The sequence below is a fragment of the Dermochelys coriacea genome, chromosome 25, assembly GCF_009764565.3.
Source record: "Dermochelys coriacea isolate rDerCor1 chromosome 25, rDerCor1.pri.v4, whole genome shotgun sequence".
Taxonomy (NCBI): Eukaryota; Metazoa; Chordata; order Testudines; family Dermochelyidae; genus Dermochelys; species Dermochelys coriacea.
This window is the reverse complement of record NC_050092.1, coordinates 15754254-15775569: the sequence shown is the minus strand read 5'-3', so window position 1 is coordinate 15775569 and position 21316 is coordinate 15754254. Positions and strand designations below refer to the sequence as shown.

Sequence of the window (21316 nt, the reverse complement as noted above, 5' to 3'; positions counted from 1 at the left end):
TTGCTATGGTTGCAGGAATGAATTCTTCATTATGGTGCATTATCACCAGGTATTGGTAGAGCCAATCTGATCATCGTCCCTTAAGAAAGAAGAGTAAAAGCTGCATGTGGCCAGATTTAAACTGGGAAATGACAGCCCAGGCACTGAGTTTTCAGGTTAAGCTAGAGTGCCCAAGCAGGTTACAATGGCAGCTTGCCCAGAGTGCAAGGGTTGCACCAGTATGGAGCAGGTTGCAGATGTCCTAATCATACTTTAGAGCTGTAGCTTGCAGAGACTATAAAGCTCCAAGCAGCCATCCTGAGACTTAAAAATTTAAGATACCCACTGGTTGTACTCTTTGAGCCATATTTAACCCACAGCCATGCTTCTGGCCCACTTCTGGGTTAAGTCTTTACACATCCTGTCTTTTTAATGTGTTTTAACCTAGATTTCAACAAATGATTGTGGAAAAGCAACAGGAAATGCAACAAGCTCAAGAGGGAGAGGACAGTGTAAGCCCAGAAGATGGTAATGAACTGGCATTGGAGCAGTTGGCTGTAAAACCTGAAATGCAGCCAGATCAAGGTGTTGAACAGATGACAGCAGGAGTAGATGATGGAGCTCAGAATGATAGAGATGAAAAACTGAGCCAAGCTACTGAAAAGGCCATTCCTTCTCAGACGAGCATAACAGATGTCCATGAGAAGCTCACAAGCAGTCGGGAGAAACGGGAATCTCGCCGGCAAAGGGGTCTGGAACATAATAAATTACAGAATAAGCACGTCCTGTTCCCCTTAGAGGAGCAGTCTGTAGTATGTCATGAAGATGAAACTTCTGTTAAGGAAACTCCAGAAACTGTCCAAGAGCCAAACAAATTCACGGCAGAAGACACAGTCCTTCCAAAAGGTATAGAGGAAGAGAGAATCTCAGTGGAAGAAAACAAAACCCTTTCAGACACACAGGTCCCAGGTGAAATACTGGACAGTGAGGTCTCCTTTCCCAAGCAATCCAATGAATCAAAACAGGAAATACTAGATGATAAGGATATTGATAAAGTGAAAATTCAAGAGAAAATTCAAAAGAATCAAATAAAAGGGAGCCAAAGCTTCACCTGTCCTGAAAGGCCGTTGGATCTCTCACTGAACATTAAAAAGAATCTTGCTCCTACCAGAAGCTTTCAAACTGCAGATGAGAATTACGGAAATAAAAATAAACACCGAATCTTGAAGGTGGACAAAGATCTGGACAGTCCCCCCTCTTTCCAGATTCAGAGGTATCTGCATGACCTGGGAGAACTGAGGGACAAACGGGAGAAATGGAAAGGAAAGAGGCAGTCAGAGGCTGGTCAGAATGATGTACTCAGCCAGTCTTTGGATGAAAGAAACCGAACTGGCCAATCCCCTCAAACCCTACTAGCGTAAGAACAGCTTTCCCAATTGCTTTGACGATTCTGTGGTCAGTAGCAGCTGGCTTTAGGGAAATCCATTATCGGCGGGGAGGGGAGGAAGTATTGTGGCAGCCTGTTCACCTGGCCCCAGTGTGGGATAAATAAATTCTGTCTGTACTTTAAAATTCCTGGGTTGTAAGGCCCTGATCCTGCAGTTAGATCCATGTGGATAAAACGTTGTACTCTTGCTCAGCTTTCTTGAAGCTAATGGGGTTTTCTAAAGGATCCAGTGCTGCTGTGTGGATCCAGTTGGAGGACTGAGGCCTTAGCTAGTACATTAGTACTTGCTGATCGTCTGCATCTCTCAAAGAACTTTCTTTCCTACATCACTGGATAAAATGTTGCTCCAAAATGGCCAATCTCTTCAGATCCCCAGCATTGGCTCCATGCTTATGGTAGACAAAATTTAAAGAAAAGCATCTTTGACTTTTAAATGCAAATATATTGGAAGAGTGGTGGATTACGATAATACATGTCAATTAAGATTCTCCTACACAGGTTAAAAATCAACATGTGGGATTTTTTTAAAATGCTTAAATCTGAAGGATACTTCTCAGTAGGTTAACTCTTTTATGGGAAGTAAGACTTTGTCCTGAACTATCTGACAATATGAACTTTGATTCTTAAAATTTAAAATCTGGTTTTTTGATGCAGAGTAATACTCTTCTAATCTTATAGAAAGAAGGGGACTACTTCTTCGCTGGATGATATCGCTAACTTTGCTCGGTCTGTCACCATGATTCAGGTATTCACACTCTTCAGAAGTGTATTTTCTATTTTCCTTACTTGCCTTATTATGAGTGTGAAGCAGAGGACCTTGTGTATATTTGAAATGCAGTGTGTACTGTAAATGCAAGTTCCTTTTAAGTCGACCTTTGGCTTAATTTCCATGTAATATGAAAAGTTTGATGTGTCAGCTATTACATAGCAATTTGTCCATTGAATTTTATATGCTTTCACAAATGGAGTCCCAGATGAGGCATCATATATAATAGGGCATTATCTTGCCACATGAGGGAATCTACAAATTGAGTGAAGTGGTACAAAAACAAAACTTGGTAGATTTCTTAAAAGATAAAACTTAAATACGTGAACTAGCACTTCCTTCATGGACTGGATTTAAAGATCATTCTATTTCTTTAATATTCTGTAGCCATCTCTTGTTTCTCTTCTCCTCCACCATTATTTCCCGAAACAGACTGTGCAAAGGAAGTCCAATGAACAGTTATCGCCCTTGGATTCAGCTGTCTCAGTTCAGTCACCTAACCAGCCGATGGATGCCAAGTATGTGTTCTGTGTGTGTCTGTGGGATTGACTTCAACCAAACGAACCAAAGAACATGCCCTTTCTATAGCATGCCCTGTTATGCCCAGGTATTGCACATGTCTCTGTGTATGATTATAATGCAGTGGGACAAGGTAGGGAAAAACAAATATTTTTCTCGACCAATCAGCAAAAATGCGTTAGTACCAATGATGGACATGTATTGCATTTTTTGTGCATCCATTATCCCTGGAGCTTTGGTTCTAGCAATAGATTTTTGGGAAAATACTCTATTATATACATCTATAATTTAATTTATTGACTGAATGACCATTTCAGATTGTGTTATGCCCTTTCTCTGCGTTCTTGAAAGCTGTGAATTAATATATGTAGTAAATATAATCCAGGTAGACACTCCCTCCTTCCCTTCCCTTCCTCTTGTCTCATGCTTTACCTTGTTAGTGCTTGGAACTTATGCTCTAGAGATTTACTTCTCTCTATCATGGCTGTTAATTGTACAGTTAAGCACACCCTTTCTCTAAAAGCCTGTCTATGTCTATATAAAACAAGTTTTCATTACAAACATATAAAAGAAACATTCAACCTGCTTTTACTTTCAGATCCACATTTAAAAGTCCTCTGCGCAAGCTGCTGGGAAAGAAACCAGACAAGAAATACATTAAGGAGAGTCCTGATGTAATGGAGGAAGGAGAGACTCTCCCTCGTCTATTGTGTATTCCAACATTAGAAGCAGTGGAGTCACAAAAATTATCAGAAGGTGAGTTTCCTCCGCTCCGTTTCAGCCAGGAATGTGCAAGGAGTAGAAATAAAAAAAAAAAAATGGGTTGATTGCAGAACCTTCACAGCATTAGAGCCACAGTGAACATCTCAAAACTTATCCTTTTCAAATTCCCAGTGGTGCCTATGGATGGCAGCTTACCCTCGTGTTCAATGAAATTAAGATTCTGCAAGCATTAGATATGTTCTGTGATCAAAGTTACCTTCATTTTTCAGAATAATCAAATCATATGACTAAAGCAAAACTTTAGATTCTGTTCTGCTTCCCATTGAGGCAATGTTTCTCAATAAGCCTTCTAATTTTACTAAATAAGCTGTATGTTCCTATGCAAAAGGGAAGTAATCTATGTCGTCGCGGCTTCTTCTCTTGTGTAGTCTTAAGGCTTGTCTACACTTACCAGGGAATTGATGCGTGGCGATTGGCGGTCGGTTTAGTGGGTCTAGTGAAGACCCGCTAAATCGACTGCAGATCGCTCTCCCGTTGACTCCTGTACTCCACCGGAACGAGAAGTGTAAGGGGAGTCAATGGGAGAGCATTTCCCACCGACACAGCACAGTGTGGACCCTGCGGTAAGTAGACCTAAGCTACATCTACTTGAGTTATGCTAGTCACGTAACTCAAATTGCATAGCTTAGACAGATTTTCCCCTATAGTGTAGATAAGGCCTTAGTCTTAATGCTATATTTGGCCAGACTTTGTCACCAAAATTATAGATATGGAAACAGTAATTCTTAAATGTGGTTGGCATGTCTTAAGTGCAAGAGTTTTTGTTTAGAAAGGTGAATTAAATTTATACACTTTAAAATCTGAAGCTGTATGCATCTAAAACTCACTCTTGGTGGATATTGCATCAATATATTCCATGCAGACATATCCACTCCAGCTAGATGCAATTGGACATGTTCAGAATAGTGTGCTGAATTTCTGGCTTCCTTGTGTTTAAGAGTGGTTTCCTTGTTGTTTTAACAGTATAAATACCCAGATTTGATTGCAAAGGGAAAACTGCAAGGCTGGAGTCTTGTCCAAGTCTTATCTTGGAATCCAAAGAAACTTCTCCAGAAACTGCATTATCCTAAAAGTTTGTGCAGAGAATAAGATAATTGTAGATTTTTTTTTTGTTTACTTTAAATATTTCTAATGATGTATGGATTTGACTTGGCCTTGGTGTTAACTGGACATCACTATGAAATGAATTGTTTAAAAGCAGCTGCGATGATTATAAAATAAAATTGTGACCCTTCCCATATTGTTGGTGCCGTGCTTTCCATTGTGCAGTGCAAGGGAGCTGAGGGAAGTAAAGCTGCAGAATTCTATCTTCTGTCTAGAGTATATACTGATTCTTTTCCCCAGCTCCTTCTGGACACCCACGTCGCCCCCAGGTAGGAGTGCGACCCGTGAAAGAAACTAGCAAAGGGAAAAGGAACCGTAATATTAAAATCAGCAAGATTTCAGCAGTGTCTGAGAAGTGGCCAGCTTCTGTGTTCCGTGAGATCACAAATGCCAATGAGCTGAAATACCTTGATGAGTTCCTTCTGAACAAGGTGAGATGCAGTGAAATAGAATGGAATGCAGATCAGTGTTGTAGGACCAGTTATCTGATTATGGTGGTTCTCGCTCCATTTTTACTTTTTGTCAGCTAATATAAATTGGAGTGGAAGCTTTTCGTGATTTATATTTTACATTGTATATTTTCTCACCTTTTAAGATGTCTTTATGCTCAGACTTCCAAGGAAGGTCTGCTTAGAACTGTTATATGAACGGACTTGGGACATTTATTTCGGCCCTGTTCTGTAGCTGCTGTATGTGGGGATGTCCCTTTAACCAGGAGTTCCATGGCCATAGAACTGGGTCTTTAGCTATATCCTTCAAAGTACTATTGCTCGTCATGAATTGCCACTGAATAAAGTGCTGTGTTTTTTTTGGTTTTCTCAAAATGTAAATCTGAAATTGCTGCTAGTGTAATTTCGTGCAAAAGTGCAAGTGCTGAGTAGAAATGTCAGATTGCTTTGAACGAATGTTGTGGCCACTCCTAACAACCTGGAAGTGTCCAGTTCACCAGCATGGGATTAGAAAGATTATTCTCTCAGGCTTCGGCTTCAGCGATGATTTAAGGGGAGGAGGGAAGTGATTTAATAACTTGACACAAACTAGATCCTGCTGGATTTTTTCTCAGTCCAGGTGTTTCTAATGCATACGGTGTTTCCCTCCCTTGGCAAGTCACCTTCATAGTTGTATGCAGGCAGCAAGGTGATATTAACAAGAATGTATGGATAAAAAGAGCACAGTCATTGCAGAAGGAGGCATAGACAAGTATTATCTTTCCATGTGTGACAGAACCTCTTAGAATTATCAAGATGCATCAGGAAATCCTATTTTGGATAATCAGAAGCTTCAGACATGTCTGATCCAAAACTGTTAGCTTAAATGTAGTACAGATTGGATGTTCTCTCCTTAAATATGATTGGGACAAATATCATTGCCTTTCAGATAAATGACTTGAACTCCCAGAAGTCTGCTACTGAATGTTTATTTTTTGAAGCCACAGAAAAGTTTAGAGGAAATATCAAAACAATGTACTCTGTTCCTGTAAGTAATATACCTTGTTAGCCCTAAAAGTGATGTGAATATCACACTGATTTTGCAAAGAGCTGAAGTTAAGCATTTAAAATGAATGCTCTAGCTTTACTTGTTTGTATTATCCTTAGTCTTTCAGCATCCAAGTAGGAATTTCTAACACTGATTAAATATGTCAGTACTTTTTTATTTTAATGATAAAATTAGGATACAAATGTCAGATCCTGCAAACTTACTCATACAAATAGATGCATTTCTTTCTTTCCCTTTCTCATTACCTCTCTGGCCACTGGTTACAGTGCTGCAGCAAAGAGGGCAGGACTTTATTGTCATCAGCTCGTCCATGTTGCTGCATTAATTACCCAGTGGGTGACCATTAAAAATTATCCAACAGTGTTTCAACTGTTTTAAATTAATGGGTGAAAAAAAGAATGATGCACTTTATTGCACTGATTGTTCAATTTGAATAATGTCTTTACTTCTACTAGAATGGGCAAATCCACGTCGGCTATAAAGATCTGATGGAAAACTATCAGCTTCTAGTTATAAATCTTGCAAAAGAGAGGGAAGAGAAAGACGTCAAGCTGGTTTTAAATCTCTTCCAGTCCCTTCTCGATGAGTTTTCCCGAGGATACGCAAAAAAAGAAGAGTCAGAGCAGCACAAGGTATAGTACTTCCTACCCACTAGTTGTGGTGGTTGAAAAAGTTGTTTTAAAACTGTTTAAAGAATTAGAACCACATTTTTCCCAATTTCGTTGATGTAGTCCATGTTACTTCAGAACATTTTCCCACCTTGGTGTTCTTTTCGGAAACTTTTTTTCTATTTATTAATCCTGAATCCAGCACCTGGTAATAGATTTTCACAGACTTTGGCCAATTTATTTGAAGGTATTTCTCATTATTATGCATTTTTCAAGATACTGAAAATACTAAGATCAAGTTGGGAAGAATTTTTTTTAAAACCTTCAAAATTCTTGGTAGGGTTCATCAATTCCAACGCTTTATCACCAGACAGTGACCCCCCTCTAGCAGATTAAGGAGATGGTTTGAACTCTGAGAGGAACCTTATCCAACTGTTATGCTAACAGGTGGAGGCTGCAATGTAGAGCCTCAGATGAAGCTGGAGGTGGAATGGGGGCTGTAAAGTTGTGAGGGAGAGGAAATCTTTGGAGTTCACAGATTAATATACCTTTGTGTATCTCACTGCAGCAAAGCAAAACCCAGAAGAAGAAACGAAAACAAGAGCGTGCAGTGAGTATTATTTTTTTTTAATTGTGGTAACGCACGAAGTCCCCCGCCATGGTTGAGGTCGCACAGTACTAGGTGCCACAGGATCCTCCTATTCCAAAAATCTGCTTATACTAATGTGGCTTCTTGGTTTGCAAACCAAACTAACGTAATCTCTTCATCACAGAGCTTTATAGCTGTCATCTTCCACAATGCAGCAAGGTGTGTAGAACTATTCCCGGATATGTGCTGGGTATTTCCAGAGTCACTTAAAATGTTTTAAAAACAATTTAAATTTTTTTTTTTTTTTTTTTTTTTTTGCTGAAAATAATCACCAGCCCTAGCACACTATATAACAGATGTAATTCACCATAGACAAGTGCAATAATGCATGCTGAAAGAAACCATTGAAACTCCAATAATTGCTGTTGGGGTCTGAATGTCAAGTAATCTCTCAGGGCAAAGATCAAGGCATTGTTGTAGATGGCTCCATGAAAATATTTGTACTGTGCACATGAGCCACCAGAAAAGGGAATAAGATAGCAACTGCATTAAAGGGTAGAGAAAAATATCACACCAAAAATAATGGTGATTCCTTGCTTTATAGATTTGGTCCCCTCCTTTCTGAAATTATATAGAAGAAATATGAAAGTTCCAAGGAAGAGAATCAAGAATGATTAAGTATTTGGGAGGATTCTTGAAAGAACAGGACTATTTCTTCTGGAAAGTAAAAGTGTCCTAGGAGATAGGCTAGAGGGATATAAAACAACCGGTGATGCTAGGAGAGCTATCGGGGTTCTGTTTGTTCCTGTTCCATTAAGTAAGCAGAGAGCACTTAGTGAAACTGAAAGGCCACAATTTTAAAACAGCATGTAATTGCACTGTGGAACTTGCAGTGGAAGGGGGGGTGTTGAGCCAAATCTCATTGTGCAATTCATAAAGGATTAAACACTTCATATAACTACTATAATGAAGATATAAATTAAGGGCTGTGGATGTCTGTTTGTAAAACATAAGCTGACTGCTATCTGGGTTCAAGCAGAACCAAGCAATTAGGTATCCGTGTGGGTTTTCATCACTTGCATCAAAGTTCTAGCATTGGCTTCTGGATTAGAAGAATCACTGGTCTGTCGTCGTGTGCAGCCTGGTGTGTTCCTAAATGCATACATCTCACCTCACCTGGGGTGCTTTTTAGGACAGACTGTTTTTTTTTAATGAGGAAATTGTTTGAAGGGGAGGGGTGACTGCTCAATGTTAGTAGCAGACTGCATCTAATGGGTGACTGGGTTAAAGTAACTCTGTCTAATAAATGCCTTAATTCTGAAATGGACCAACACCAATTATCTTGGGTTGAGAACAGTGGTTCTCAACCAGGGGTACGCAGAGGTCTTTTAGGGAGTACATCAACTCATCTAGATATTTGTCTAGTTTTACAACAGGCTACATAAAAAGCACTAACATAGTCAATATAAACTAAAATTTCATACAGACAATGAGTTGTTTATACTGCTCTATATATGATATGCTGAAATGTATGTACAATATTTATATTCCAACTGATTTATTTTAATATATGGTAAAAATGAGAAAGTAAGCCATTTTTCAGTAATAGTGTGCTATGACACTTTTGTACTTTTATGTCTGATTTTGTAAGCAAGTTAAGTGAGGTGAAACTTGGGGTACACATGACAAATCAGAATCCTGCAAGGGGTACAATAGTCTGGAAAGATTGAGAGCACTGGTTTAGCCTTACACCAGAAGCCAGATTTCCCTCTATCAGTTTTAATTGTGGAAGAGAGGAGGAAAAAGTAAGGTGGAGATAGCTCAGATTGTTTCTAAAGAAAATAAGCAAAGGGAGCCATTAACTTCTTCCCTTCACCCACCCAGATTGAGGAGCACAATGGCCACGTGTTCAAGAGCTACCAAGTGAGCATTCGGCAGTCATGTGAGCAGTGCTCGTCCTACATCTGGCCAATGGAGAAGGCCTGTCTTTGCAGTAGTAAGTGGAAATGGCTCATTCTTGCCACTTAGTTTTTAAAAATTGCAGATCCTTACAACTTTGGAGGGCATGGGCGTAGTCTTGTTGGTGGGGGTCTGGACTGGGAGCGCTTTGCAAGTGGTGGGGCCAGGGGAGGTAAGACCTTGCATGTGGGGGGGCACCTGAACAAGTTGCCATGGGGGTGCATGTGCAAGCTGGCTGGCACAGGTGGTAGATAGGATTCTGGCAATTCTTGCCAGCCACTTCATGGAACAGCAGCAACACCACCACTCAAAGAAACTACATGTCCCTTTTCTGTGGCTGAAGAGTTCGGGATGAGGTGAAATGAGGGAGGAAAACCTCCTGACCAGTTGGGTTTCCTAATGACTTGAAGTGATATTGTCATATCCCAAATGGAGCAGCCCCACAGCTAAGAATACTTTTCCATCTCCCATGCAGAGGGTAATTTGTGTTCTGGGGAGAACTCCAGTATGCAGTGTATTCAGACTATATAGAGACTAATAGCAAATGGGAAACTGAGGAAACTTTGCATTTGAATCTTCTTTGATCTGTTAGTAACAGTCCCTCTCCTCTGTAGTCTGCAAGTTGATTTGCCACAAGAAATGCATGTCCAAAACTCAGAGCTGCTGCACATCGCCCTGTGGAAAAAAGGTAAGAGAAATCCGGCCCTCAGAGTACACGTGTAATGTGTTAAACCAGCTGTTAGGCAGTTATGGGGCCTGATTGTATCAACAACTGAAAATCTCGCCCAGTGCCACAGCCCAGACACCATTCTCGCCAGTGGGCAATCTTGTGACCAAAAGTTAGTAACAAGCATGGCATAAAACATTCAGCTTTCATTTAGATGTAACAGGAGGTCCTAACTTAAATGAGTTTGGTAGCCTGGAAACAGGAATCCACATGACACTTGACCTGTATCAATTCCAGAACGACCAAGGTGTAGACTCCCGTCACTTCGGAGTATGTGTGAGTTCCTTAATTAGCGATAAGAATTCAGTCCCAGTTGTTATGGAGAAACTACTAGAGTATGTGGAGATGCATGGCCTCTACACAGAAGGAATCTACAGGAAATCAGGGTCAGCAAATCGCATGAGGGAGCTGAAACAGTTGCTGCAGACAGGTATGTCTAAATAATGCTGTCAACCTTTCCTGCTTCCCAGCACACAATTCAGCTGCCCTGCTATTCTGAGAGCATCTGTAAAACTATTTCTTATCAGAAATACTGCTATGTACTAACTTGTGCAGTATGGAGCCTGTATTACTGATTAGCTTGCTAATCTGTTCATGCTCATAAATACATATCTCGCAGGTACATTTTGAGTAGTCACATGGGCTCCAGGGGAGTAGATATGCTAATGCTTGAATTGTTTGTAGGCTCCCTTCTTTGGGAGCTGATTGTGTGCATCAAAGGAATCAGATGGGCTAAATCTAGTAACTCTCTTTTCAGATCCAAATTCAGTGAAATTAGAAAATTATCCCATTCACACCATCACAGGCATCCTGAAGCAATGGCTGCGAGAGTTACCTGACCCACTCATGACTTTTGCACAGTACAGTGACTTTCTCCGAGCAGTAGGTGGGTGTTGTCAACAATTTGTAGAGCAACAGGAATGTTTTCACTTGTTCTGTCTTGGAGAAGGATTTAGTGCCCTGGCTCTAACTGTTATATGGCCTCTTTCTAGTCATCTCTACAGCAGTCACTCTAAAATTTGTCCTAGGAAACAGAAAATCCTGGGGTAAAATCCATTTTGGGGCTTTCTGATGTCAGGATTCCAGAATAACAGCATCTATAATGACACTGCCCTTTCTTGTGGGGGGGAAAATGTTAGTATATTAAGTGCAAAAAATGTGACCAGACCTGGAGTCTGACATTCCTTGCATTTGTCACTCTGTCCTTGCCATGCTGTTACAAGCATGTGAAAAGGTGGGGAACTAATACCATCTGGTGTGTGCTGTTGTCTCTCACTATAGTAGGGTGAGTAAATGAAGTGACAGCCAAGGCTTCTGAAATACTAAGCAACAGGAGAGGTTCAGAGATGGTTTTAGCTTAAGATCCCTAAACCCCTCCAAGAGCATTCAAATGTTCTGGTATTAATTGACTGGTGCTTTAGAACTGCTGTGAGCTCCTGAGTATCTTGAGATCTTGCTGTGCTCGTCTCTTCTTATGCAGAGCTACCAGAAAAGCAGGAGCAACTTGTTGCCATTTACAGTGTCCTTGAACAGCTTCCACAAGCCAATCACAACACCCTGGAGCGACTCATCTTTCACCTTGTCAAGTAATGATCTTTTCCTTTCCTTTGGGTTTTATCTGCGCTGAGTCCATTCTCCCTCTGGTGTCACTTTCCAATTACTGTTAAAAAAGCCACATATACCAGAGATAAGTATATTGATCTTGTGGAATTTTGAATTTGTCTTGGAAGCTTTCTGATAGCCTGACCCTTTTTGGGATCTGAGTGGGGATTTTACTGCTTTGTGTGAAAGATTGACACAACAAGGGTGAAAATTCAGTTTGCGTGCATGCATGGCTCTCTCTTTCCTGCAAGCCAGACTAATTGTGTCAGGTGAGCCAAGCAGCATTAGCTCTGAGAGCATTGTAAGTCCTGGTTGAGTGGTGGTGGGTTTGAGCAGCCTGGAATGTAGGGATTAGTGTGGTTGGATGGCAGATACTATGAGGATGTTAGCGCAGTTGAATGGCAGAGGCAACATGAGCACTGTAAATGCCTGTAAGTGTTTTAGTGATAAGCTGGGTACTGCTGGCAAGGGGGCATGAAGTGGAAGGATCTGCTTTCAGCTGAAAGGACCTAAGTAGGAACCTGAAAATAGAGTGATAACTGACTCACGAGAGGGGGCACAGAGTGGCTAGCCAAGGTTCATCCAGGCTACCTCAGTCTATGTGGATTCATATTTACTTTCATGCAACAAGATGTAAAATTCACTTGTTTAAAAACAAGTTTCCCTAACATCTTGCATATATTGAACCCTCTGGAGCTTCCTCCATAGCTGCCATGCTGAGACACTAGCAAAGTTTGATCAGATCATTTGTTTTCTAGCAAGATTTACTAAGAAACTTTCATTTTGTTCCAAACATTGAATTTCAGAGTGGCTCTAATAGAAGATGTCAACCGTATGTCACCCAATGCTCTGGCCATTGTCTTTGCTCCATGTCTCCTGCGCTGCCCTGATAATTCTGACCCACTAACCAGTATGAAAGACGTCTCAAAGACAACTATGTAAGTCTCGGCACTTGGTTTGCTGCAGAAGTTTGTTTGGGGTGAAACTGCCCTTTTAGCTGGTGCGTGTCTCTGGTGCTGTCGTGTGCACCTGATCTACCTCTTGCAGTTTGATCCATGTTAGAACTATCCAATGTAACAAACTTTGTTCAAGCCCTGTTGGCAGGATAGACTGGATGACTGAGTGCAGAATTAGGAGCCAGTAAATTCTGAGTTCTAATCCTGGCTCTGCCACTGATTTCTGTGGCTTTGGCACAACAGGCCCCAATCTTGATGAGGACATCAGGGTACTACTGTAATTATTAATAATTAAGGGTCCTTTGTTTTGCAAGCAGGGCTTGGATGGATGGAGGGAGATATGTACAGCATGGTGGTATTAATCTGTATGTGTAAAATAAAAAAAAAAATTGGGCCAAAATGTAGCATCATTCCTGTATAAACAGCTATCCTATAGCTATATTGAGATAGGAGCCATTACTTACATAGTATGGCATAGAAATTAAACACTTTCACTTGCCTACGTGGGAGCCCTTCAGCCCTTACCTCTGAGCCTTTCTCGAGTTGAGTTTTGACCATATCCTCTTTGTGCTAATCACTAGCATCGCTTGCCTTACTGCAGCCTCTCTAGCTCTCTGTGCTTATCCCCCCCCTTCCTATGTTGCTGGCCTTGGACCTGCCTCAGTTATTTTAAATAAAGAGCCAGAGCAGAAATGAAAGAAGTGTTTGAAAAATAATAAAGCGCTGGCTTTTTCCAACTTCTGATTCAGTTTGCTCTTCCTGTGGGGCTGAAAAGGTGGAGAAGGGCAGTTGCAGGAACCTTCTATACCCACCAGGGTCTATGCTGGAGCAGGCAGAGGACAGCAGGTAGAAGAAATAGAAATAGATAGCAACGTGGGTGATGCTTGTTCACTTACCATTGTTGCATGGAGACATAGTGTGCAAAGTTCTGGTTATCCAAGTAAGAACATGTAGCACTGCTTTTGGTTGTGCCCAGTCTTGCTTGTCTGCGTACACTCTTCACCCTGCACTCGTACAGCACCACCCTCTAAAGAAAGTGCCTCTGGAGACTTTGGTTTTGGAGGGGGCCATCCACATGTGTGTCTAACATCCCTAAGCTGGGTGTATTCATGAGCAGTGTGTTGAAGATCTGTCCATGCGTTGGTGACTCATCCCATCCCCCATGGCTGTTCCCAAACCATGTGTAGGTATCCAGGGAGAAGGCTGCTGAATTAACTCTTGCACTTTCACACAGGTGTGTAGAAATGCTAATTAAGGAGCAGATGAGAAAATACAAGATTAAAATGGGTGAAATTAACCAGCTGGAAGCAGCTGAGAGCATTGCTTTCCGCCGACTCTCATTGCTCCGGCAGAACACGGTAAGTGCTACAATGAGTAACTGGCCCCACATCTCAACAGGCGCTGTATTGTGGACTCCTTGGGGTGGGGGAAATGCACAATAGCCTCACCGTTCCCAGCCTGCTCAGCTTGTCAAAGACCAAATGCTGGTTACTGACCTTGGATTATAATGAAAAGGGGGTTGGCCCAGCCCAGTGTTGCACTGGGAACTAGGCCTCTGCCATGTGGAAGTCTGAGTTTGAATGAGCTCAGTGAGCTGGGGAGGGAGCACCTCTTGATGATGTAAGTACAGAGAGCATCTGGGCAGGAGCCCAGCGACTCCGTAAGTAGGATTGTGAGGTGCTTGTGTCTGTTCGGTGCCAAGTAACCTAAAGGGTATTCCTTCATTTCAGAGGCTATGGTGATTCACTTGTACAAAGTGTGCTCTCACTTCAGTCTCTGGTACTTCCATGAAAAGCTCAGCTACACTGAGTGTGTCAAAGTCACATTTCTGGGCTGGCTCTGCAATGGCATGGACTGTGATCAAAAGCATAATGTTTGGGGTGGGAGCAATCATAAATTATATGTATATATTTGTACATAGTACAAATCTTTTCTCTAGGGCACGGTGGTTTAGTATAAAACATGAGACACCCACTCAGAGATCTAGATTCTATATCTAGTTCTGCAACAAACTCTGTGTGCGTCTTTGAGCATGTCATGTCACCTTTCTGGGACTCAGTTAACTCTTCTTTCAAGCAGGGGCAATTGTATTTGCCTCCCAAAAGGCATTGGTGCTGGAACTAAGGGTGCTGGGAGTGCTGCAGCTTCAAGTGGTTTCCATGATATACAGGGTTTACAGTTTTGTTCAATAGCTCTCAGGACCCCCACTATACAAATTGTTCCAGCACCCCTGACAAAAGGAGTGGTGTGAGGCTTTCCTAGGAAGTTGTGGAATGCAGAGAATTATGGTCCTGAGTGGAAGAAGTGGGCCTACAACTTCTGGCTCCTAGCCCCAGTGTTCACTCTTCGCAGCTGAGGAGGCAGTTCAGAGAGATCAGAGGGACGAGCATCCCTTTACCAGATCCTGGTTGACTGGGACCAGGGGACTCCAGAGATGAGTGTATAGCTTCAAGTGGGCATACAGTACAGGCTGGCAGCACTGGGATCATTGTCAGAATAGTAACTCCTACCCACGTTACTGCCCATATAAGAAGAGCAATTTCCAAATGTGGCACAATCAAAACAGTGTGTCGCCAGAACACTTTCCTTTGTGAGGGCTATTTCCCTCCTTTTTTGGCACTAGAGTGGCTTTAAACAAAAAAATTTTTTGTATAATTACATAACAGCCAGATTGGGTCAGACCAAAAGGTCCATCTAGCCCAGTATCCTGTCTTCCAACAGTGGCCAATGCCAGGTGCCCCAGAGGGAATGAACAGAACAGGGAATCATCAAGTGATCCATCCCCTGTCACCCATTCCCAGCTTTTGGCAAACAGAGGCTAGGGACACCATCCCTGCCCATCCAGGCTAATAGCCATTGATGGACCTGTCCTCCATGAATTTATCTAGATTTTTTGAACCCTGTTATAGTCTTGACCTTCACAACAATTAGTAAAAGTGAATTAATTTCCAGCTGTCTGTCTTAAATGGCTGAATAATTTGGGGGCCGGGGGGGGAGGGAGTCAAAAACACAAAATCGGCTTTAAACAGGAACCAGGCCTGGAAAAATTTCAGCCCAAAAGGGGTGGGGAGTTTTACAAATCTGAGTGACTGAAAATGGTGGTGGTTATGGAAATGCTGAAGTAACCCTAATTATAGTTGCTCTCATGGAAGTGGTACCACAAAACTTCCTAATTTAAAATGCAAAAAGAAAAACTCTTTGGGAATGTATCTGGAGGCCAGAGGTAGAAGTGTAGGGAGTCAACAGGAGTTGTACATGTGGAGCTAGGATTTGAATCAGTCCAAGTGAGAAGCTGACACACACCGCTGTGTGCACTTCCAGTGCTTTACAAGAGATTCTGTCAGTGTCAGACATGTGACCACCCCACCCCAAAGGACTTGCAGACTAACTGCACAAAAGCTCTCTGTATCAAACAGGATTTGCACTGAGTGAGATTTCTTCACCATTCTTTGGTCTCATCATGCCATTGATTTAAAAACAAAACAAAAAAATTAAAGCAGAACTTCCCTGCAGACTTTATTGTGGAGTTTGGCTTTAAAATCAATGGGATGAAGAGAGCCTTTTGTTTGGCAGTTAAATAGTGTTAGACCCGTATGTATTAAGCTTGCATGTCTGTTTTTAATCCTGGATGCAAGAATTGTGACAGCCAAGCAATGAGGTTCCACATATGGACCTCGGATAGTGGCCTTGTATTTGCTGATTCAAAACCTGATACAGCTGGTCTGTGTGCCCTAAAAATCTGACATAAGTGGAAAAAAACAACCAACCAAAAAAAAAAAATCCCCAACCAAAAACCACCTAGATCTGACCCTATAATAATAATTTAGAAAACTACTGATATGACTCCAGTTGATACTGCCAACAAGTTGCTCTATCAGGTTTAAAATATGTACAATGGAGCAAGAAGGTCTTTGATAATGAAGGATCCAATACCTTTGTGCTTGAGTAGATCAAAATGTTTTTAAAACCTTTAAATATTGCTTTTATGGAACCTCCAAACACATATATTGCAAAATATGAGGGACAGAACTATCGAGATTACTATTAAGTCTGACATATGAAGTTTTAACGTAACTGTTCTGATCAGAAAAAACAACTTTCTGAAGTTACCATGATGTAGTGAATTTGGTCTTCATCTTTCTCTAGCTCTGGCCTGTAAAACTTGGGTTTTCTTCTCCTTATGAGGGGGTGCTGGTATGTACAAGATCTGATGTTTGTTTATAGTGCATGATTAATTCTCCTATGGCACCACAGCATGATGGGACATTTGCTGCTTATTATAACTTATGTGGTATGAAATAGATTTCAAAACATTCCAGACTGCATGCATCACTGCAGCCCTTTCCCCAGAATGCATGCACTGCTATTGTCCAATTCCTGCCTCACTTCACCATTTCTTATTAATGAAGTTCTAACCTATGCTCATACTGAATGGAAAAGAATTTGTAGTTAACTATAAACACAGCTAAACAAGTGTTGGCAAACATGCTCTCTCCATTGAAAAACGTGAAAAAAGAAAAATGTTAAAACAAATTAGGTGAATTTAATCTTTCAAGGCAAATTAAAACTACTGTGTGGCCTATTCAAAGATATCTGTATATATGGAATGGATATCTAACACCCCCCTACTCTGTGGGAGCCCTTCACTTGCCCTACCTTCACCTGCCCATCTTTTATAACTAACTTTCTGTCCAGATGGTAGTGAGAGAGATCCTACTCCTGATCATGAAGCATAACACATCCAACTTTCTTACAGAGTAAAAGCCCCCAAGTCAGGGGAAATGACAACAGCTTCCCTGAGCTGGGATCACTGCAGGAGGAAGACGAGGTGTCTGATGTTGATAACCGGGAAAAGGAGATTCTGATAGAACGCATACAGTCAATAAAAGAGGAAAAGTGAGTCCTAGCTTCATATTTCTAATTAAATCCTGGGAGGCAACACAGCATGCTGCTTTACTTCTGTGTTGCATTTCAAACATAATTTGCAAAGTCAGAATGGAGAAGAGGAGAGGCAGTAAAAGGTAACAGGCAAAGGAAATATTTTCAGGTGAAATTTGGTGAGGACTGCTTTGCTTCTAAAGTCTGCTCTACTTGGAATAGTTCATGTCAGCAACATTGGTAAATATTGTAAGTCAGTGACTTTCTGGAGTGCTACAATCTATATGTGTTTGATGCAGGGAAGACATAACTTACCGATTACCTGAGCTTGACCAGCAAGGCTCTGATGAGGAAAATCTAGACTCTGAGACCTCAGTGAGCACGGAGAGTCTGCCAGAGGACCGAATAGGGCGGCTGGATACTGAAGGTCAGTATTAAGGTAGTGCGTGCTCTTTTTTTTACCCTCTACATTATTTCAGATTTTATACATTTTGTGACATCTGGTCAGAACCAGTCATGTCAATTTACATTTTTTTAAAATGCACTTTAACTTCCAAGTAGCTTTTCCTTTCTTTAAAGGAACCGCGCTGTCTGAAATCCAGTGCCATGGTCGGTGCCCCAGTGTGCCTGCCAAAGACTCTTGCGGAGGACCCAACGTTTCTCTTCCACTGGCCTCTACAGTCTCCTCAGTTACCAAGTGCAGACCATCATCAATGCTGGTCAAGATGAAAGTCCCCTGCCGAAATCCAGTGATGCCGACGGCAAATATAAAACTTCCGTATGGGATTACCAAACTGACAGAATCCCAGAGCAGAACACCGGCTATAGAGTCTCAGCCAGTGGTGAGACGGAGGGACCGGCTAGCGAGGCGAACTGATAAAATTCACTCCGTATACATTGCACAAGGGTCTGTGTTGGCCCAAACTCAGGAACCTTTGGACGAATATGAACCAACAGCAAAAGTGAAGCGGAGGTTTTCAGACCCTTACTCACGCATTTCATGCATAGATGAATGAAATATTTAAAGTGTTGGAATTTTTTAAAAATTGGGACCACAACTTTTAGCTCTGACCCTCCTTTAAGGCCTGTGAACTTGTGCACTTCCCCTAAGCAGTCACTGGAATCGCAGTCTGGAACTCTCAGCACTCTAAGGGTTAAGCAGGGTTGCTTAAAACAATATCCTGCTATTTGTAAACAAATTAAAAGAAACTGGTGGGGGAGGGGGAAAGTAGAATCTAAATTTGCTTTGTCAGAGTAAAATACAGACTTGAGTCTGCAGGAAGACTCTAGTGACCTTAGTTTCTCCTGCTGTGCCTTTTTGTATTTGCTTACGATGGGCTCTAATAGGTCCAAAGGTGAGTTAGAGTCCCTAGGTTTTGCCTTACTCCTTTTTTTTTGTATGTTTTATGACAAGTTCCTTTGTGGTTTACAGAACTGTTAATGTAATAGCCTTAACTCAGACCAAAAATGTATCAATGTTTATTAATACATTGCACTTTTTAAAAATACATGTTTTAGGTTATCAATATCTTATTATTTCAGTGTCTGCCCTTTCCAGAGAGCCCTTTAAGTAGGAGAGAAGACACTTAATTCTGACCAAAAGTGGATCTGCTTCCCTGAGATTTGGATGCCATTTCCCACCACTTCCATAAAAGGATTTGGAGAGGGTTCTGCAGGGTAAATACTGATCACTAAAGGCCATGTAACCATGGAATGTTTCTGAGAGTTCAATGTTTTGTGTACAAGTACAACCGCATTGCTAAGCAAATGCAGTTGTCGCAGTGGGCACCTCTCTGCAAGGCTTTGTTCAGCATATGTTGTGTATCACAATGCTGCAATAGTCACTGAGGGTCAGGCATGAGAACATGCAAGCACGAACAGTTTCTAAAACTTGGGCCATGTGAGTTGGGCTTAGTTTACCATTCAGTCTCTCCCCAACCAGTGTGAACTGGGAGTGTAGATTGGGCAGCAGATTTTCTGGCTCATATGAGGAAGTCCACTTACTGGCTCTAGTCAGGAATCCCCTCCAGTCTCCTTACTGAAAATTTTGAAATTTTTGCTCCCCACCCCCCAAAAAAACCACCACCCCACAACATTTTGATTTGGAAATGCTGTTATGGTGGCTCATGGGAATTATAATTTGGGTGCCTCGATGCCATGCTCCTTACAGTCGAATCAGTCTTTATCTCCCATGATATACCAGGATGTCTTGGTGGGAAAGGTCATGCATTACAGCAGTCACATAGCTATAGGGCATCATAGGCGAAGAAGTCTAACTGGAGAGCCTGCCCCAGATTGAAGAATAGAAGCACAGGGACCTAGGGTGACCAGACAGCAAGTGTGAAAAATTGAGACTGGGTGGGGGGTAAAAGGAGCCTGTACAAGAAAAAGACTCAAAAATCGGGACTGTCCCTATAAAATCAGAACATCTGGTCACCCTAAGGGGACCCAAACTACAGCTCGCATGTACTTCTGAATAGAAATTCTTCAGTTTTCAGACTTGCAATAAAAAAATTAAAATTTTCTACAGAATGCAGATACTTTTTACAAAAGAAATTAACTGAAAACCCAATTTTCCATGCAAAGCAGTCTTGACCCAGAACATTCAACCTGTCCTGCTGCTTTATTGTAATTTATATGTGCTGCTGTAACAATTAGTGATGAAGGAACAAACGTTCCACCCTGTATTTAGAGCTGCTGTTGAGTCAGGGGGCAGTGCACACTGACATAAAAAGGCTCTCTGGTGGACCCTGGCATGAGGAGATTGTGGCTCTAAAGCTTAGAGGTGAGCTGGAAAACTCAAGCACCATATTTCTCTAACTTTACAAATAGGTGCTGAATGCCCCCATCAGCCAGGTAGCGAGGGCATCATGAATAAAACCTGGGCTGCTTTTTCTTTCTTGGCATATGACATGAAATTCGTGGGCATAATTTAAAAAACAAAAACTCTACCTCCCATCTGATAGCAGAACAGAATTAGCCCCCATGGTGTTGAGTAACCATTTTCTTCGCTGTGCACTATCAGGCAGCCCTAAGCACAAATTGAGGCAGGCTAGTAAGACTCTTTAAAGCATCTTCCATATGCCTTGAAATGTTTGTTTTAATATAGCAAAAACATATATGAAAATGACAATGCCTTTTATAAACTGGACTAACCTCATCTGGTTCTTGCTTGTCAGCTGTGGATTCTGCGCTGAGGGGCAGTGTCACATCACGCTGCACATGATGGAGCAGAACCTAGCTGGCCACAATGGAAGTGAATGTCACAGGAACAGAACAAATCCAGTATGTCTAGGTGAAGTTATGGGCTGACCCCTCCTAGTGTATTCAGTACTGTACAGCTACACCGAAGCTAGAGTGGACAGACAACACCGCCCAGATAGTCTACGAGATCAACAGCAAGTGGGTCTTCTACCCTAGGTACTTCTCTGTGGAGGATTGTTTGAAGGTGGTAGTGAAGAAACATGTTTTAAGGAGAAATTTAGAAGAATTTTCTCTAAAAGTAGGAGAATTATGCAGCTGTTTTGTCACCATAAACAGCAGGCCTGTGCAAGTGCCTGGGAGCGGGTTAAGTGAAACACAGGCGCTAGCTCAACTTTAAACCGATTTCAGTGTGAAAGGCCTGTGACGTTAACTACCTTCCCTCATGAGGGACGGGAATTTTAACGGGTGCAGGCACGGGGAGGTGTGTTACAGGTGGCCGTATTAGTGGGATAATAAAGCCTTTCACACATAATCCACTAGCCCTGAGCTGTGTCACCTCCCGGCTGCACGTAGCCAATGCCCTGTGCCAGCCTCCGTGACCCGGGCAGCTCCAAAGTCGTTTCATGTCTCCTGAGTTATCGATGCTCCAGCTGCGGGGGGCGCTCCGTTAAAGAAAGGACACGGCAGCTCTGCCGCAA

General features: G+C 41.9%; 1 protein-coding gene across 15 annotated transcripts in view; it reads left to right on the top strand.

Moving 5' to 3' along the window:
* Positions 1–18920, top strand: part of MYO9B (myosin IXB) — an 80114-nt gene extending 61194 nt beyond the window's left edge. For 2 of the 15 annotated variants that reach the window (XM_038383657.2, XM_038383655.2), the window contains exons 23-41: positions 428–1396; positions 2105–2171; positions 2625–2710; positions 3310–3467; positions 4839–5029; positions 5976–6074; positions 6551–6727; positions 7272–7313; positions 9177–9288; positions 9866–9939; positions 10216–10408; positions 10736–10864; positions 11459–11564; positions 12387–12518; positions 13771–13894; positions 16683–16730; positions 17293–17432; positions 17714–17841; positions 17994–18920. In XM_038383657.2, coding sequence (XP_038239585.1) covers positions 428–1396; positions 2105–2171; positions 2625–2710; positions 3310–3467; positions 4839–5029; positions 5976–6074; positions 6551–6727; positions 7272–7313; positions 9177–9288; positions 9866–9939; positions 10216–10408; positions 10736–10864; positions 11459–11564; positions 12387–12518; positions 13771–13894; positions 16683–16730; positions 17293–17432; positions 17714–17841; positions 17994–18430 — 3412 coding nt within the window. In that variant the 3' untranslated portion in view covers positions 18431–18920. Of the gene's footprint in view, positions 1–427; positions 1397–2104; positions 2172–2579; positions 2711–3309; positions 3468–4838; positions 5030–5975; positions 6075–6550; positions 6728–7271; positions 7314–9176; positions 9289–9865; positions 9940–10215; positions 10409–10735; positions 10865–11458; positions 11565–12386; positions 12519–13770; positions 13895–16682; positions 16731–17292; positions 17433–17713; positions 17854–17993 lie in introns of all 15 variants that reach the window. The other 13 variants (XM_043502619.1, XM_043502618.1, XM_038383660.2 and 10 more) reach the window with 8 other exon arrangements.
* Positions 18921–21316: the final 2396 nt, after the last annotated feature.